General features: G+C 37.0%; 1 protein-coding gene across 5 annotated transcripts in view; it reads left to right on the top strand.

Annotated features, from left to right (window-relative positions):
• ASB5 (ankyrin repeat and SOCS box containing 5) overlaps positions 1–18831 on the top strand; it is a 41471-nt gene that overhangs the window by 10131 nt on the left and 12509 nt on the right. For 4 of the 5 annotated variants that reach the window (XM_082315625.1, XM_082315626.1, XM_082315623.1 and 1 more), the window contains one exon: positions 2377–2669. In XM_082315625.1, the coding sequence (XP_082171751.1) occupies positions 2474–2669 (196 nt within the window). In that variant the 5' untranslated portion in view covers positions 2377–2473. Of the gene's footprint in view, positions 1–2376; positions 2670–18831 lie in introns of those variants that run through there. The other variant, XM_082315627.1, reaches the window with a different exon arrangement.

Raw genomic sequence — 18831 nt, 5'->3', positions numbered from 1 at the left:
TTTGAAAGATCACTTACAAAATATTACATGCATCCACAGCCTTATTTTCGAAAAGGTTTTTGTTATTTTTGTTGACCTTTTGCAGAAAAATTCAACCTGAAAAAGACAACCTAACAACTGCGAAATTTCTTTTCAGTGACTTATCTACTGTAGTTATAAGAAGCAGGAAACAGTATTGTAAGGGGAAGATTAACTCTGAGTGCTGCTGTTAACTCCAGCTGTTATTTATAGTAATTGCTATTTGGATTTTTGCCTCTACAGACTATTTTGTTAATTAACAAAACATGGGAGAAGTCCAGATGAGATAGCATAGTTACTGGATGACACAATGTGGGGTCAGGTAAAACACCATAAAGAAGCAGAATGTTTTCCGTGAGATAATTATGATTCTTCCTTATTCTGCATGGTAAATTTGTAAAACAGGTACTTAAGATGGCTGGGAAACTCTGTGGACTGATTGAGTTAAGCTTAATAATACTACTAGAAATATGGAAGAAGTAAGAAATTCCAATACTGGATGTGTTACTACGGAAAATACCATTTCTATTAATGATTGAAACGGAAATTGGCAGTGGTGGCTCAGAACATAATGCCTATTTATCCTTATGGAAAACATGACACCTCAATTCAGTGTCAGATAACAATGTGCCAAATATAAAAAGGGATTTTCATTTGGCATTTTAAGTACTCACTCCTGCTTCTAACTATGGTATGAGGAGAGCAGTTCCTATTCTGGCTGGATGAGAAAATGTCTATAAATGAAATTTAGGAGAAAATGTGTATATTTTTTCACAGACTAATATAGTTTACAGTGTAAACTGCGTTTTAATTGCCTTTTCTAGTTACTCTTTTGACTTTTATGTGGATTAAATTTTTTCCAAAGAAAAAGGCTGAATGTCTGTTTCTCTCAAGATAAGCACAATTCAGTTCCTGTCTGTTAAAAATCTTGATATTTACTTCCAAGCACATTTCCTTTTATCGTTATCTTTTCTTCATTTATATAGGTTTATTGGAATGTAGTTTCCAGAAAACATTATAGCTTCTTACTCTAATAAATTATTCCTGGAGCCAGATGACAAGAGGTTCTTTATTTTGCCACATTCCTTTCAGAAATATGGTTTTGTATCATCTCCTTAATGTCTGCTATGCTGTTCATTGAAGTCAGAGGGATCTGTGGATGCGGTGACATTTGGATCATACCCTCTGTTCCTGATGGACAGTTGCCAACATTCTAAAATGTTTTTTTCTGACCATCAAACAAAACCATCCAGAGTAGAATAGAAAGGGTGTTTCAGTTTAAGATTGCTATGCTTTAAACTATAATTAAAGACACTATGTATTTTATTTAAAAGGAAATATAAAAGTTTAGAACAGGACCCTTTCCTACGCTGCCATGATTCTTTATTTTAGGGTTATAGCTTACTTAGGAACCTAGTTCTGTCCTGCAGCTCCTCAGTTTGTATCATATTGTGACACCATTATTTACTCAGCAATTACTCACACTAATGGAACAATTTGTGCGTAACTGCTGATGACTATGAGTAATAACTTTATGGTATATAAGCAAATTAATTTTTAAAAAATCTGAGGAATTTAGCTTCCCCTCTCTAAAACTGGCCAAGAAATAAAGCCTGTCATGTCATAGGTTTAAAATAATATGATGCAGCACAATGAAGTGTGTATCATAAGCATTAGAAATTTTTCAGGTTGTATATTTACTATTGCATTTAATTACATTGTAATTAATTTAATTTTAGATGCTCTGAGATCTTATTTATAAAAATATCTAGGAATTTGATTGTTATAGTCTGCTCTGAATACTGTTTTTTGTATAATGCTGTAAGCCATATATACTAGATATTTTCATTCAGCCTGAACAAAATAATAAGAGACTGTCAAAGCTAATATATATTAAATCCCTGTTTCTTTATTAATGTGCATTTCAAGTATTTACTGATGTGATTCTAGTTTCGTAAGAAAAAAAATAGTAGTCTGACATAAAATGAAGTAGCACAAAAGAGCAATTGTACTTAAGAAGCAGGAGAACTTATTTTAACAAAAACTGATTACGTGAGTTACCTTTTTTAGTACATGAAATTGTAGTTCTTAATAATAATACTTTTGACAGTATATTTTTAAACATGTATTAACAGGGTAAATAAATGAATTAGAAATGCAGAATTTGGAATGAAACAGACCTTTTAAGTGGAACAAGTACAATCCAGGGTGTTGGAACCTGTGTCTGTTATATTCCGTCCCACTTGAGTATCACCAGGCTAGCAGGAGTGGTAGTGAACTCAATACTATGTACAGTATAAATAATCGTCATATTTTGAGCAGCAAGCATCATGACCAGCTGATATTTTCTTTCCTCAGGACCAGTTGTTCCCAAGAGTGCGTGGCTGGAGCCATATGATCTTATCAACACATTTGAGAGCCCTACCCAAACACTGAGAGAGATTTTGCTGCAGCAATGACTGTCATAGAAGAAAGTCGCCCTTTTGCCCAGCAGCTATCCAATGTCTACTTTACTATACTGTCCCTTTTTTGTTTTAAACTTTTTGTGAAGATCAGCCTCGCTATACTTAGTCATTTCTACATTGTGAAAGGAAACCGTAAGGAAGCAGCAAGGATAGCTGCTGAATTTTATGGAGTTCCTCAAGGACAAGGTATGTTTGTGCTTACTATCTTATCACTACTGTTTGGGGCTTTTGTTGTTACTGGTTTTTTTTTCCAGGTAATTATTTATCTGCTAGCCTCATTTATATTCAGTTTGTCAAATGATATGTGTGAGTGTTTTCTGCAGTTCTTCCTGTGGTTTTTTGACAAAAATTATCTGAAGGAGTGTTGTTAGATTATTGAAGCTTGTATGTTTGGGTTTTGGGTTGGTTTGTTTTTTGTTTTTGTTTTTGGTTTTTTTTTTGTTATTAAGTTCAGAATAAAACTGAAGTATTACAGCCACTGACCTGTTAGGAAAGAGACCTATATTTAAGATTGCCAAATACTTCCCAATCTAAGACAATTTTCCAAATTGCTTCTGAGGTTCCCCAGCTTATCCATTTGTGGTTGAAATTTTCCACGCTTGGCATGTGATTATTTTGCAACACTTCAGTGAAACTAGTTCAAATATTTCTGAGAATTATTTTTTGATTAAGTTAAAATTTTCTTATAATAATTTATTTGAGAAGATATAGTCTTTCTGTACTTGAATTAGGTAGTGTCTTGGCACATATCAGGAAGCTTACTGTTTGTCAGGGTGAGCTTTTGGGCATCTGTGCGGAAACCCATCAAATTTTGCTGGGTTGAAAGCTCTTGTGAAATTTCCTTTTTCTGTTTCCTCAGGCAGAACTTTGGCAGAGCTGGGCACTACTGTTCCCTCAAGCTCATCTGTGGTGAACCAGTACCATTTTCATTCAATTCTTTTTCTGGGTCACAAAACACAGAAAACTCTCTCTTCTCGATTGTGGTATCCGAGTGCATGACTGAGCCATGTTTTTGCTCAACCTGGGATCCCTGCTGCCTCGCTTGCCTTTGTGGTTCCTTGTACTCTGGGATGACATCAAGTTTGAGTTAGGCGATGGAACAGGAAGACTTGTCTTGCCTCTTATCGCCTTCACCACTCATCCCTAGGTACCACGAACAAGAAGAAATAACCCAAGTTAAATGCAAAGGGGGAAACTGTAGAAACAAGCCAGAAACAGTTTCAAACATAAAGATCCTTTCAGTCTTCAATGTTGGGACAAAAGTTAGACATTCTGTGTGTATGTATATAAATTCACAAACCAGAGAGAGAGGCTTACATCCTAAAGCAGGAATCAGCTTGCTTTGCAGAAGATTTACTTGAGGTGGATTTATATTATGTGTTCTCTGCACAATTTAGAGAGAAAGTTCTGGAACCCGGGGTTTTACATCTGAGTATGTTAATCTCATCATGTGAACTATTACACGTGTGTGTGTGTGAGTATGTATACAGATATATATGCATGTGGGGAGGGTATACGTATGTGTATTCACTACAGTAGGATGGGAAGGCCTGACTGTCTATCCCACTGGCAGAAATACTCGCAGTGAATGTGGTAGCCCTCACTTGAAATCAAGAATTTTTTTGTCAAAAACTGCTGGCTAGCTCTAAGGCAGCTCATTCTGGGAAGGCTGACACAGAATCTAAGGAAGGAAGAAGACTGGGAAAAACTAGAGGGAAAGGAATAACATGCATCAGGTTGGAAAGTAAAATAGTCTCTACAACATTACCTGTTGCTGAATCCAGGAGACTTTAGTTTGGTCATTTGTCAAATGTCTGAACTATTATATCTAAACAAATGTATATTCAGTGTTCTAGTAGCTGGCCCATGCAAAAGATGAAAATCTATCGCTCTTGCAGGTTACTGTTTTGCTCAGGTAGCAGAGGTTTATATTGATTTAAAGGCTCAAACATATGGTAGAGTTTCTGGTTTTCTGCTTGGTTTATTAAAAGAAAATAGTTAATGCAACTATTTTGTGCTTAAACTGTACTTTTTACAACTCGACACCCGTATGTCTTAATTTTTCACTGCCCAACTTGCAGTGTTTGGGTCTGGATTTGGAACAGTCCTAAGCACATGTTCAGCTAATGTTACATAATCTGCGATTTCAGCCATTTGTCTTGATTAACAGGACCAATCCCTGCTCTTTGGGATGCAAGTGAGGCTCCTCAAGATACTATTTTATCTCATCTTTTCTATACCTTTGTTCTGTGTTTGTAGAAGGGGGCATGATACTGCCTCAACTCATGCCACATTGTGGGATTTCGTTTGTTTATGTTTGTGAAACACAGTACAGAGATACCTCAATAGAGTTTATACAGTACCATGTAACAAAATATCCTGTTCAAAGTAATATCTAGAAATGTACAATAAGTAATGTGGAAGCTGCACCTTGTAACGTTAAATGATAAAATTAAATACCAAGTATCCTCCTAACTAGCAATCCTGTTCTGTGTTTTTTATTAAGCCATAGAGAAGCCTCAGCGGAAAAGAAAAAACCCAAAACAGAAAAATAGCCTGTCATTGCCTAATTGAAGTTTATAGTTTTATAGTGTTTCAAGAAGTAATTAGATGAAATGTTAGTTTTCATTTTCTAGTTTTAACCTGATTATGTACTCTTAAAATTCTGTTAGTGCTGGTATTTTCAGTTTGCTTGTAATACTACAAAATTACTTTTTTGCTATTTTAATGGCTTGGATAGGATAGAGTGCTATAATTTTGAAGAAAAGAGCCTCTGGAAATAATGTACTACTAGGCACAGGCATTATTTCATGTTTACTGAATTGAGCTCTTCAGTTAAAATAAGCCTTTCTTTTATGAAGCCTGTATAATTGGGGACATTTTAGATGCTGAGCAGTAGTACTTGGTGGAACTCCTTTTATCAAACTAAGATATATAGGTCAGTACAGGATTTGAGGCCCAGGGATTGCACATTTCATGGCTGACTTTCTCTGTTTTGTGGCTTGTTCTTTGTTGAATACAAGCAGACAGCTTTACCCGTGTCATCTGCCTACTGTGGTCTTGTTGCTAGGTGTTAGTAGTGAAACAGGTCATATTTTGTTCCTTAATATTTCAGGAATATTTTCTCTTCAGTATGGATAGTCACCAATCTACTGTGTTAAGTCTATCCTTTGGATCTCATATATATGTGAACAGCTGGATAGCGATAATGTCCCAATAATTAATTAGAAATTATTATACTGTGTATGTGGCATTGAAATGTAAGAACTAGATCAGTGTTCAGCATCAGCTAAGACCAGAAAAATGCATATAAAATCTCTACTAATTATAAGTCACATTAATTTGCTTATGGAGATGAAGTCTGAGTAAAACTTCTTTTGTGTACAGCTAAAAGGCACCTTGAGAGATAATTTGGATGCTCTAGGATCAAATACACATGGGTTGTCTGGCAAATGTTTGTCTAACCTGTTTTTAAAATGCTTAGTAATAGCGATTTCTGCAGTGTCCTTATGCAACCAACTACAGTTTTTGCTATTCTCATCACTAGAATGCTCCCCACTCCCCCCAAGACCTACCTAAGTCTTTATTTCTGCAAACTAAATACATAAAATATGGTTAAGGTATTTATCAGTTTTTCTCCATGTATGAAAAGTAATCAATTTAAAGACTATTATCATGCATCTTCCTGGCTCTACTGTTTTTGTCTTTTCTAGAATAAAAAAAAAAAAAAAAAAAGGATTTAACTAAGTCTGTCCTCCTAGGTCTTGTTTTTTAGACCTGGAATTACTGTAGTTGCTCTCCTTTGGGCTTGTGCCAGTTCATATACAGTTCATAGACATCTTTATTGATGTCTAATTCCCCGTGTTAAACAGAGTGCTCCAGCTGAGACTTTATTAGTGCAACCAGTGGAACTATTAGTTGTATAAAAGTGGAAGAGTTATGTCATGTGCCATATATATATGATACCCTATGTAATACCTCTTGGAATTACGCCTTTTTTTTTTTTTTTTTTTGCCCGCCCCCCCCCCCCCCCCCCCCAAAGTATTAAGGATACAGTCTGTAGCCTGCTAAACCCCATGTTAAAACAGAGTCACTGTACTATGCGTTTTCCTCTCTAAGTGTAATACTTTGTACTTCAGCTAACTTCATGCTTTTGATATCAGACAATTTATCCATTTTACTCAAGTCTGTTTTGAATTGTTTCCCTCTGAGCAGTTGCAGCACTTGCATTTTAGTGTCATCTACCGATTTTATAAAAATAAATGTAATATTCTATCATCCACAGTATTAAAAAAAATGAACTGCACCAAATGCAGGACAGAACTCTGCATTCTTTTACATTTGTTTAAAGTGGATTAAAGACCCATGTCTTAATAAACTATCAGAATTTAATTCTTTTTTCAGTGAAGTCAGTGGTATTACTACCATACAAGAATTAATGAAAAAGGGATCCGTTCCATTATAAAGGTCCTATTTACTGGATTATTTTTAATTTTGGCACTGATTTTATAAACACTCATATACACACACTTGCCCCATTGAATTGAAAGGGACTGATTAGTTATTTAGAGCTAAGTGCTTTGCAATCAGGGACTGTAGCTGTGTTGTAAATAGGTTATGGTGCCTAGGTTTTCTTTTTTTATTGTGTTGAAGTGAACACGTATTTATTCATTACACTAGAAAAGTCACAAAAGTCAGCATTTTATTAATTTCTTTCTTTATGGAAAAAGTCATAGCACATATATGTTTATTCCTTTTTAAAATTCAGTGCCTGACAAACTGACCTACAAAAATGAACTTAATTGCAAATTAACTTTGGGTATAATTAGCTCCTTAGCAGGCTATCTGCAGTGACAGTGATCTGCACAGTAAGATATCTTCTCACTGTATTTCCAGACCTGTGAAGAGTTAATAACTCAGCCTTTTGTACAGCTGTTGCTAGACACAAACCGGAGGATCAAAAGCAACCTTCAGACTCTTCCTACTATACAAACTAGCTGGTCACATCACAAATGTGCTCTGTATGTACAAGCGCTCAGTTGGAGCTTCAGCTGAGTTTTATAGTTCAATTGCTTTAGGATGAGGTAGTAGCACTGTGGTATGAAGTGATTTCAAAGTTTAAGTGTGTATCAGATCTTAAGAGTTAATTCGTTGTCAGGTGTTTTGGGTCTGTAAGATATAAACTCTACTGACAAATACTGGTAAGAGCTTGGTTTGTATGGAAGAGTCCATACTTTGATAATACAGTTAACTTTATAGAAGGAGGTATAGTTCCCATTCATAAACTTTTTATAAGGCAAAAAGAGTCTATTTTATCAAAATTAAATCTGATACTCAGTAACTGTCAAAATGCTTTTAGCTGCAAGCAGAAGGTGGTATAGAGGAACTTTCTTATGAAAGAATCATTTTGCAGAAGTCAATATAGCATAAATGACAAACAACTAGTCATGTACTTATACAGATGCCTGGGGTCTGATGCACAAGCTAAGTAGTTCGGACAACATGAAATGCTTTTTCTTTAATATCCTATTTTTTAGCTATGTCATCTCTCTTTGCAAAAATTTTCATAGAGTATCACTTTATGCGTAACTATACTATTTTAAAGTAATATTTGAAAGTTATTTGAAAGCAGAATTTGTATTTGTAGTATTTGAGTATAGCTTCTCAAAATATATTATACTGGTTTTGCAGAACTGGAGAGGTGAATATACCCTGATTTCTTCTAAGTTTAAAAGAAAAAAAAAGTCTACTCTTGAATGAACATAGCAAGTTCTAAGCTACCCGTCTTTGCTGTATCTGCCTTGGCCAGGCATGGTAGGAATGCTCAGTATACTAGTTATTCCTAGTTACCCTAAATTAAGCCATCCATGGGATTGTGGTAGTTCAAGACTGGAGTCCCCATCTCCTTTCAGGATTATGAGACTTGTAAATAGTACGAAGCCTTCTGTTTCCTTCTTTTTCTTGTACGCTGTGTGCTGCTTGGGTGGACCCAAGAAACCAGTCCATTAAATACAACTCATAAATAGGAAATAATGCTGTGTTTCGCTGTTAGAGAGTCGCTGTTTGGAAAGCTTGATTACATTTTGAACTGTAGTGAATTATTAGAGCAAAGTTTTCCTATTATTTTATTCTAACAAGTTGCAATTGATAATGTCACTCAGCAACAGTTGTTAGGTAGGGAAGATAGGCACGAGGCATTTTCTCAACTTGCATTCCACAGAGATCACAGTTCTATTAATAAAAGCCATATAAGACCTCTACTAGCTTCCTGGATACAATAGAGATTAATTTAGTAATGATAGGAATATTGTATGGCATACCTATTCACCATACCACTTGGTGTAAGGCACCACATTTAGCATTTGTTTTTCATATGCAGCATGTAAGCTAATGGTGTAAAAATGCTTAAGATAGTGTGAATGTTCTTTTTTTTGAAAGTTCAGAAGGGAGGTTTTTTTGATGGAGCTCATCACCTTCTCTTATATGCCAAATAACTGCCTAGTATGACAAACAACTGTCAAAGAAGAGTTATAATTCAAAATAAATCGCAAGAAGACACTTATTTAGAATGAAGCGAATGACACCATATATCAGCAAGATACCAGAATCATTCTCCTCTGAAGAATGTAATCTACCTTAAAGGGATTTTGGTGAGAGTTATATGATACAACTAGACTGGCATGGTCAGAGCCCTGACCTATTTGCAGCAACAAAAACTAAGCATGTCTGTTGGCAAGCATTGACTCTTTCCTCACCTTAAAGAAAATCTCTGCAGCTACAGAAACTTCTAGTGAATATATCTGCTGAGGCCTGTTTGCATACTTGCTTCCCTGAAAGGAACTGAGATATCCTATCATGTGGATTCCTTTGTAGGTTTTTTTTTTTGACTCCTATCTGTATTTGTATGTCAGGACCTCCTTGAGAAGAGTATCACCACAAGCTGTATTTTATGGTCAGTATCGTTTATGTGTGCCTCCTTGAAATGTCTCTTTCCTGAAGCTGGACCTTAACTTGTCACCAGCCTAGGTCCTATTGGCCTGCTTGATGTGCACAGTCTTAAGTTAACTCACATGGAAATCTCCTTCAATTGATTTCTTTATTTTTCTGGATTAAATTAATAATAAGCTTTTGAACTACAAAAAAAGTACAAAATTGTGAACTCTGCTGTAGCTTAAAAACTGGATTTTTAAAGGTGCGTAGCAATAAGACTGAAAGATAATCCTGGAGCAATCTGCCTGCGAGGCCTTAAAGACAACTGTTGTTAAAGATAAGCAGTTAGGAAAGTCCAATACTAGATTGGGGCAAGCTCAAACATACCGTCTGCACTGGTCTTTTTTGCAGCGGTGGGGCGTAAGGCAACAGGGGAAGACCAAAATAGCATAGCTCCCTGAAAGTGATGTTCCTTCCCTCAGCCATAGACTTGTTATGGCCAGGGTTCTGCTATTCACACTCTTCTCTTGTAGGGGATGTTCTCAAACATTTGCAATGCAGGCAAGCAGCGAGTGAACTTCTGCCAGGGTTAGATGATGATGGCTTTGGGGGAATGCATTACGTGCCTAAGTACTGAGCTCTGTTCATGATTGCAGCAATGCTGGCTGGTTGGTCATAAATCCATTATGGCATGCTGCATCTGTTGCACTAGTGGATGTTACTCTTTGCTATGTCTAGAGTCTTCCTGGCAATAGATACGATCTCTCTCTTATGGCTGTTCTCTCACAGTAACTGGCTGAAGATTCACTCTGTGGTGCTCTGTATCACTCCCATGCTGACTACTGGTCTCATGCCTTGTGTCCATCTTCTCTGTCAATATCTGAAGCCCAGGCCTGCTTGGTAACTGATTTAGCTAGATGCATCAACATGACTGCTGTGATTTCGTTTTTCTTTAGCCTGCATATTAGCAAATATTCTGTGTTACCACTGCCTGTCTGCATGAAGAGGTCTGGCGGGTACACATCGGAAATCCACAAGCCAAGACATGTAGTGAATGTATCGTTGTTCCATATTTGACTTCTGTAGTGGCTGAGACAGAGCCTTTATCATATCAGAATTTCAAATCTTTTCTAGACCTTCCATTCTGATTCCCAGCATCCGAGGATATAAGGCCTAGTAACTGTAAAAATCTCAGGGGAAGAGGTAGGAAAACTACTAGCGATCCATGCTGTTGCTACTTTAATAATAATAATAATAATAATAATTATTTGGATTTCCAGCTAAGAGACAGTGATGATACCGTATAAAGAGCAGGAGTGTGTAATAGGCTTTTTAGTGCTTATAGTGGCACAGAGAAATCTCATTTTATGCTTAAATAACTAATGACATTTTAAGTATTATCTGTGTATCTGCTGACATTTGTCAACATGTGGAGGACAGAGGAGTGGTTGGTGACCGCTGAGTAATGCCTAAGCTTCTGGTTGACTGCTAATGACTTATAATATCATTGTATTGGCCATAAAGTATGGCTTGATGTGAGAATCTGTGGGTTTTTTTGTTTTGTTTTGTTTTTTTAAAAAAAAAGTTTTTCCAGTCCTTTCCCTGTCCTGCTGTTAGACCTTTATCTCTGTACTTTTATGGTGCATTTAACTTCTTTGGCGTTGAGCTGGCACTGCAGGATGTAACTGTGGCCTCTGTGGCCTTTTAGGATACTGTTTTTGTTGGTAACCACATTTCTGTAATTATTTCTAAAACTTACTTCGTTTTGGCTTCTCCTACAGGGAGGAATGTTCAGGATTTCTGCTTGTTTGCTCCTGGCAATATCAAATGACAGACAACTCTTGGGGTACTGGCACTGAGATCCAGGGAGCCTATCTGTCATTTCAACTTCATGGTTGTAGTCCATGGATTACATCAGCAAGAAAAGGCAATTTCTAGTCCTGTTCCAGAATTTAGTGTGGCAGGTTCCGTGCGGTCACTGTGACCCCATAATAATCCTGGTCCTAAAAGCAGAGTGAATCGGAGAGTACAGAACAGTTTGGGAAGCGAGGTGGCTCATCAGTTGGCTAACTTAAGGAGGGTTGCACACAAAATGCTGACCTGTGGCATTTGACAATACTGCAATTTTGTCCAATTTTTCCTAAGATAAATTGTTGTTATTGGAGTTTGGGCTGTATTGCATCAGGCTGCATCATGTGTTGAAAGGTGTGGGAGTTTTTTTGTCGTCACTTTTATTAACACGTTTTTTTGCGTATTATCACAATTGTGTCTTTATTGCCTTAGGAACAGTCTTCAAAATAGAATGGGTTCCCCAGTGAAAGGGAGGAACAAAAATTTCTTTCCATTTTCGTTCCCACCTGTTAAGAACTGCTGCCCTGTGAACTCAGAGCTATTTGCTGACATGGAAATGTTGAAACTCTACTGACATTTCTTTTTATAAAAATCTGGATAAAAAAGATTGTGAAGAAAATCACTTGAAAGTTTCCTTTAACAGTTCTTCCCCTGGCTTATAAAAGTTGAATAGAACTAAATATTAGTGAAATGCAGCAGAGTGGTTTATTTAAAGCTTGTCTGCTAAATAAAGTCAGAATTCCAAACTCATTAGTAAAATCTTCCAGTTTCCTTACTCTGAGACTGTAGTGTCTGCCCATTCCTCTGGCTGCTTTTTTGCAGGTAGCTGTATTGCTTCCCTGAATAACTAGAATATGAATACCGTCCTAACTGCTTGTGTACCAAGGCAGGGAAAGTAATGGCCTACTGTATTTTCTGCATACCTGGATATCTACTTAGATTTCCAATACAGGTTTTCTGGTGGATTTTTGAAGTGTTTGAGTGTCTGCTATAGAGAAAAATCTGAGGAACAGAATCTGAGTACCAAGCCTAAGTAGTTTCAAATATTAGTTTTATAGTTTAATACCTTTATTACCTAATGAGGTCAAGAGATACTGATTTTTAGTTTGTAGCTAATGTAACCCAGTGCATGGATGGCTGACATGACGAAGATCACACAGCAATTCCATGTCAGAGGTGGAAGTGAAATAGTGAGTTCTTCAGTCTTACTCCACAGTTTTAACTGTGTGCTCATCGTATTAACATCTCAATTATATTTTTAATACATTTTCAGTTGATTTCTGATGTTCATCTAGCTTTCACTTTTTTATGTACTGTTTTAATAGGACTTTTTAATGGCTTTTGCCCAGAGGATGAGTAGTTGTGCCTAGCAGAATTTAGTGCAAAGTTGCGTCTAGAGTCCTGAATGGGACACGCTCTGCCTTCTTTAAAGAATGAGAAAAGATAGTGCATATTTTTATGCGTTGCGTTCTGATGTCCTCCAAAGTATTCAAAGTAACTTAATAATAATGGGTGGCACGTGTCTATGGAATAGAGATACTTTTGCTAGTACCCTTGCCTTGAAGGCGGCAGATTTTGGGGGCAGCCTGACTCCATCGGTAGCTCATTGCTTCCTGTGCAGTTCTCTGGACAAGAGCGAGCAGGTGCTGCGGACTCCCCGGGGGTCTTCCTCTTTGAAGCCATGGCAGCTGTCTATGTATCTGCTTGTTTCCTTGCTCCTGTAAGTCACACCTCTGAGACTAGTAAGAGAATAATAACCAGGGGGGCTGGAATATTTGTGGAAAGCAAGTTGTATGAACCGCTTCCAGGTTTGTACCACTCCTCTAGAAGGACCCAACTTCATTCTCAGCTGACAACCTCACCCACAAAACTCCTACAGAAACATGTAGGTCTTTTCTTCTGAGCCCACTGTCAATCCCTGCCCTGCAGTGCCAGATGCTTTGCTTGATCCTCATCCTCACCACCTTCTCCTGAAAGTCCTGGGATTCCATTCCAAATGGAAAGGAAGTGTAAAACTGAGATGAGCCTCAGAGTCATGGCAAGTGCAGAAATTGTCATCGGCTGTTTCTCACCTGGAGAATAGTGCTGACATCTTCCTGACACAGACACGTGTATACATGTCCTTAGTAAGCTTTCCAGTTAATTCATCTTCCAGTATTTATTTACTTATAGAAAGCACTACAATTTAACAAGTAATTCTAGTATTAAAGTGATATATTTATAATGTGCCCTTTTATACTGAGCCTTTTTGCAAAAGGTCTGTTGAAGGCTTACTTGCAGAGTCTGGTTGCTGGATGTGTAGAAGTATTTATTTCTGTCTGTGAGATATTCTGGTTCATTCAGCTAGATAAAACCTGAGGAAAACAACTTTCTGAAAGCAGCATAATGTCTGGGAGAGTGCAGTTTTGTTCTCTCTTGTGAGAACAGCAGTAGCCCACCTGCTTCTGTTCTGTAACTAGTGTAGCACCATTCCAGTAGGGCAGTTCTCATGTGCTGTAATTTCAAGGTGAAATTTGCAGCTGCTCCTTCTTCTTCTTCCCCTTCCCCTACCTAATTATAATCTTGCCTGTGATTTTCTTTTAATGAAAAACAAGAGGGATATAGAAAATTTCATTAAATACCTGTGTACTGTTTCAATGTCGCAGGGATTAATTTTTGTCAGGTACCTGAAAGGAGTAGTATTAATGAAACCCAGTAATGTTAATTTCCTTTTAAAAGGTTTACAAATGGCTAGTTTTTATATCAGTGGAAGAGGATAGTGAAGAACTACCAGAAGGAAGTGGCAGGGAGGCAAAGGCAGCATCTTAACATGTTATTTAGTACAGAGAAATCACTGTCCTCTTTATCTATGCTGGAATTTTATCGTGGATTGCCTCTCCTTGCAGATCTCTGTTGTATAGTATCAGCGTGATACATAGTAACAAACAAAAAAATTCTACTATTGGTTGCCCTTGTTTTTGTTATTAAAAAATATTGACTTGTGCTTCTGACAAGACTACAGCCTTACTTTCATAATGGGATCAGACTTTCAAAATAATCAGTGAAATCTCTTTTTTTTTTTTTTTTTTTTTTTTTTTGGTAATCAAACCATGCTTTTATTTATTCAGGATGTAGTTTCTAATTGACATCTGTAGGATACCTTGTCCCCTATTTAAAAAACAAACAAACAAACAAACAAAAATGACCACAAAAACCCAGAAGTGCTTCATAGTTTCATGGATTCTTCTGAATTCCAAAATCTCTCTTAACTGCAAGTTACATATGAGTAAAGCCTGATGCAGTAATAATTATTGTTTCTATAATTAAAAGAGCTGCCATTCTGATAAAACAGTTTTAGTTTTTCTGGTTTAGGTTGCTTGTTATTCAACCAACAAAGCATTGAATACTTATGCTTTAAGAAGCTTTTTCTTTTTTGGTTAAATGATTAAAAAATTAACACCTTCTTTCCATCTAAATCATGTAAATAGTTCAGACTCATGCTGTAGCTAAGCTGATTCTTTCTCTGTTTTAAAAATAGAAAATGCTAGAGCAGTCCTTCCCTTCCCCCACTACGTACTCACTAGTCCAAGCTAGTAAATGTTACTGAATGGATTTCAGTGTTGTAGCCATTCTACAGTAAGTACAGCAAGATCCTTTGTGAAAAAGCGAGAGGAAAAAAGGTAGTAGAAATCTATTTGTGGATGTTCGTCAGACCAGAGTACCTGCAGCAATGACAGACAGGCTCTCCTCGAGAAACAAATAATGACAACAAACACTGCTGCTCAGAGGAGCCAGAATCTCCCCAAAAGACGCCTAGAAAGTATAGGGGAGTGTCCTGCGAAACGAAAAGCTAGCTGGGGTATTCTGACCAGCCAAGGTTAGTATAGCAGCCATTTCAGAAACCGTGTACTGAAATATGCTAAGCTGACCCAGTTTATGATGTTCGAGCTCTAAACTGTTTTTTGGTTTTTGTTTTTGGTTTTTTGTTTGTTTTGGGTTTTGTTTTTTTTTTCTAGCTGTAATATAAATGCATGCTTATGTTAGTGGCACTTTATTGTATTGCATGGGTTAATACAAGGGTGTTGAAGCTATTTTTGTTCTTTCTGCACTCTTATCAGCTGATCTAAAATACCTTTTCTTGTTTATCTGCCCTATTTGTTTTATGCAAGTGTTTAAGGCTTGACTTACCCTGACTTTTGCTGTCCTGTCACAAGGTAACTGGATACTGAAGGCTAATTGTTTACAACAGGGAACGGGGGGAATGAAAGGAGGGGGAGGAGTAAACTTTACCTATAACTTTATATGTGAAGAGAAGCTTTTAGGTAGCTGAAATAGGAGGCAATGGAGGAACTACAGGTGACAGTTATTGTACTGTACTAAGATACTAAAGACAAAGATATAATTGTAAGGGTTTGCATAGAGAAGTACTTAGGAGGTATTTAAGTTCCTGGACACTGATGTTTTCAGCAATGAGGAATAAATTCTATTATAAAAGAATTGTTTAGGACTGCTATTGTCTGTGCCATATTTTCCTATTTTTTTCATAATAAAAACATGTAAAAGGGAGCTTTGAGTAATTGAGAGAGTATAATAGGAATTTTTTAAAAGTGATCATAATTCCAATTAATATTGACCATATCATAAGGGTTAGAGTGAAACAAAAAAGAAAATAAAGAAATCAAACTTGAAATTCTTGATAACATGATATAAAATTAAAAACTGGAGGTGTTAAAATAGTCAAGGAAAGGAGGAGACAGGAAAGAGAGATTTGATATATTGTGCATAAAAATAATTGTGTAAATGTAGCTACATGTTATAGGAATCAGAGTTATTCTTAAAATACCTTTGCTAATTTCTGGTACTGCCTAGTTTTAGAATTAAGCAATATTCAAGAATTTAAGCAACAGTTACCACAGCTTCCCAAGTACCTGTTTGGATGCAGTGGTACTGTAAGTTTATATTTATTCATCAGTTTTAATACGCATTGTATCTTTTACCCTCATATTGTTCAGTGTTTGGGCTAAGATTTCCTGATCTATAGTAATTTATTTATGAACATTTCAGCTAGTTAGGTCAGTAGTTCCCAAAAAACTAGGACATTCTCACTCAGACTGAAAAGAAATTTTACAAAAGTTTCTCAATGTTAGCAACTAGCCACTCCTTGATATGGTTCAGGGTTAGGCTCTTTTGCCATACTTATAAAGACATAGCCATAGTTAGTCAAGTTTTGAAACTTTCCAAATCCCAGTAAAATATGGAAAGTAAAATTTTCTGAAGAATCCATCTTAACGCGGTCTAGCTACTTACAGCCTCTTTGTGATTGTCAGACTGGGCATCTTGAAGTACTGAGAGACTTCTGTTGCAGAGACTTCTGCTTCTGGTTGGAGCAGTTCACTTGGATAACAGGTGTATCTAATATCAAATCTGAAGAAGGCTCTTTTTTTCCCTCTCTATTCCCATCCATGGAGGTATCCAAACCTGACTTTGTTCTTCAGGCACCCTTGCAGAGCAAAGGAAGAGAAAGTTATACTGCAATGCAGTATGTAATTAAATATGCAGATTGGAAAATGCACTAAAAGTGATGCAGAGGGTGGAATATGTCATGATAAGATTTGGTAGAAGGGCGAAAGGATAGAGTCAGGCTAGGAAAAGGTCTTCAGCCTACTGGCATGAGGGTCCACAACCAGGCTATTTTACCAAAATTGCCTGGATGTGGCAAAAATCAGCACACTAGGCCCAGCTTTGCTGCCCAGGGGGTGCTGCTTTTAAGGCTAGGGATCAGGCCACGTGCTGCATTCACTCTCACAGGCTGGGAAAATACTGAGAATTCTGAGCACAGCTTGGGGAAAATTGCTTGCAGGCTGGATTAAGGCTGAGACTGCTTTTGAGGCGCAAAATTATGCCAGGCAGAAATCCTCCAGAGTCTGAACTCAGCTCAGAATGTCCATATGCCTTTTCTGTCACCTTCTAGTTGGGAAGGCCACTGTAAAACCCTTACTTTTGTTTTAGTGACTTGTCCAAGGAAATAATAACAGCCTAAGGGTACTACGAGCTGCTCCACTTACTCAAATCAAATCTGATGTGGGTCTAGCAGATTACTGAATTTAGAGGTTGATGTGATTTTACACCTTGGCGCTCTAGCTATGGCACACAGAGTTTGCAAGCTACTTTCGGCTAGAAAAATATCCAGCCAGTTGTTGATCCTTGAAGAAGATGGAAAAAACAAACTGTGCATGAGCAATGGAGAGGGGAGTTGTTGCTGTGCTTTCATGTGACGGGAGAAGGGGCCTGACACACTCCTTCCTGTGTGTGCAAGAGCCGGCACAGAGCCAGCAGCAACAACTGCTGCCGCCGCTGCCATCATCATTACCATTGCCTTCACGTAGCCTAATGTTGCTCCTGTTGGGAACCAAGTGAGCGATGTTTGGATACGGCTGTTGTGGGTTTTTTAGGATTTTTAATACAGTTTAGTGGCTCATGTTTCTATGTGAAAAGTATGTTAAATTGCAATGCCAAAGCACTCAAAATTTAGGAATTGTTAAAAGTAATGTTGCCTGTGCCATGCTGATTTGACCCTCTAATGCATTACAACCCAGTATTTGACAACACAGTCACATGCTGTACTTTTCCACAAAGCCTCTGCTTCCTTTGATGTGCATGATGGATGCAAGATGTGCAAGGTGGATGATGTTCTGAGAATGCATCAGGTTTATACTCAGAAAAAATACACCCTATATTTTCCTGTATGTTGCAAAGGTTAGAAGGCATGTAGTGAATGGTAGGAAAAAAGGGTTAACGTTTTAATGTCCCTAAAAGCAAATTCTATTCTTGTCTTTGCTGTGGCATCTGTGTGTTTGAAGACCAATCATCTAACCTAAAAGTTTCTTGACTGATCATGGTTATTATTATCTAAGGCTGAAATTTCAGAAGCTCAAAGCTCTCATAACCATAATTAAACTATGCTTTCAGTGTACACTCTAATGCTTAAGTACTCTGGAAAAAATAAGCTATTAGATTGGATTTACAATATAAGCATTAAAACTCTCTGTCTTTTGGTTCCTTAGTTATAAAATAGTATGAATGGATGATGTTATGAAGATAGATTCAGCAAGGGTTTTGAAGTATGGAGAATGCCATGAAAAAGGCAATATTAAATCAACAATGTTATAGTCAGTTTAGAGTTTGGATAGCATGTCTTAAAGAGCGAGAGATCCTACTAGATACGGAGATACAAAATGATGTGAATGCTAACTCATTTATTGAATACAACACTGGAATGGCAGAACTAATGTGTGGTCATGTGGTGTGGGTGCATCATAAACAGACCTGTATGGGAAAATAGATTTGTTTTGTATGGTTTTCAAGAGTAGGACATTGTTGGCATTTTCATTTGGAATGAAATCCCCAAATTTTGAATGTCTACATGATGATAGACACTAGAGAGAGTATTGGTTTGAAGCAATCAAGGTTTCTTTTTTTGTAGGCGTATGTTTATCTATTTATGTGTATATATTTATATATTGTTATATAATTTTCAGTCAAATGAAAACAATTATTTGAAATATTGAAATGAAATATTTAAATGCCA

This window comes from Platalea leucorodia (genome assembly GCF_965183815.1).
Source record: "Platalea leucorodia genome assembly, chromosome: 6".
Taxonomy (NCBI): Eukaryota; Metazoa; Chordata; class Aves; order Pelecaniformes; family Threskiornithidae; genus Platalea; species Platalea leucorodia.
This window is presented reverse-complemented; position numbering and strand designations above follow the sequence as displayed.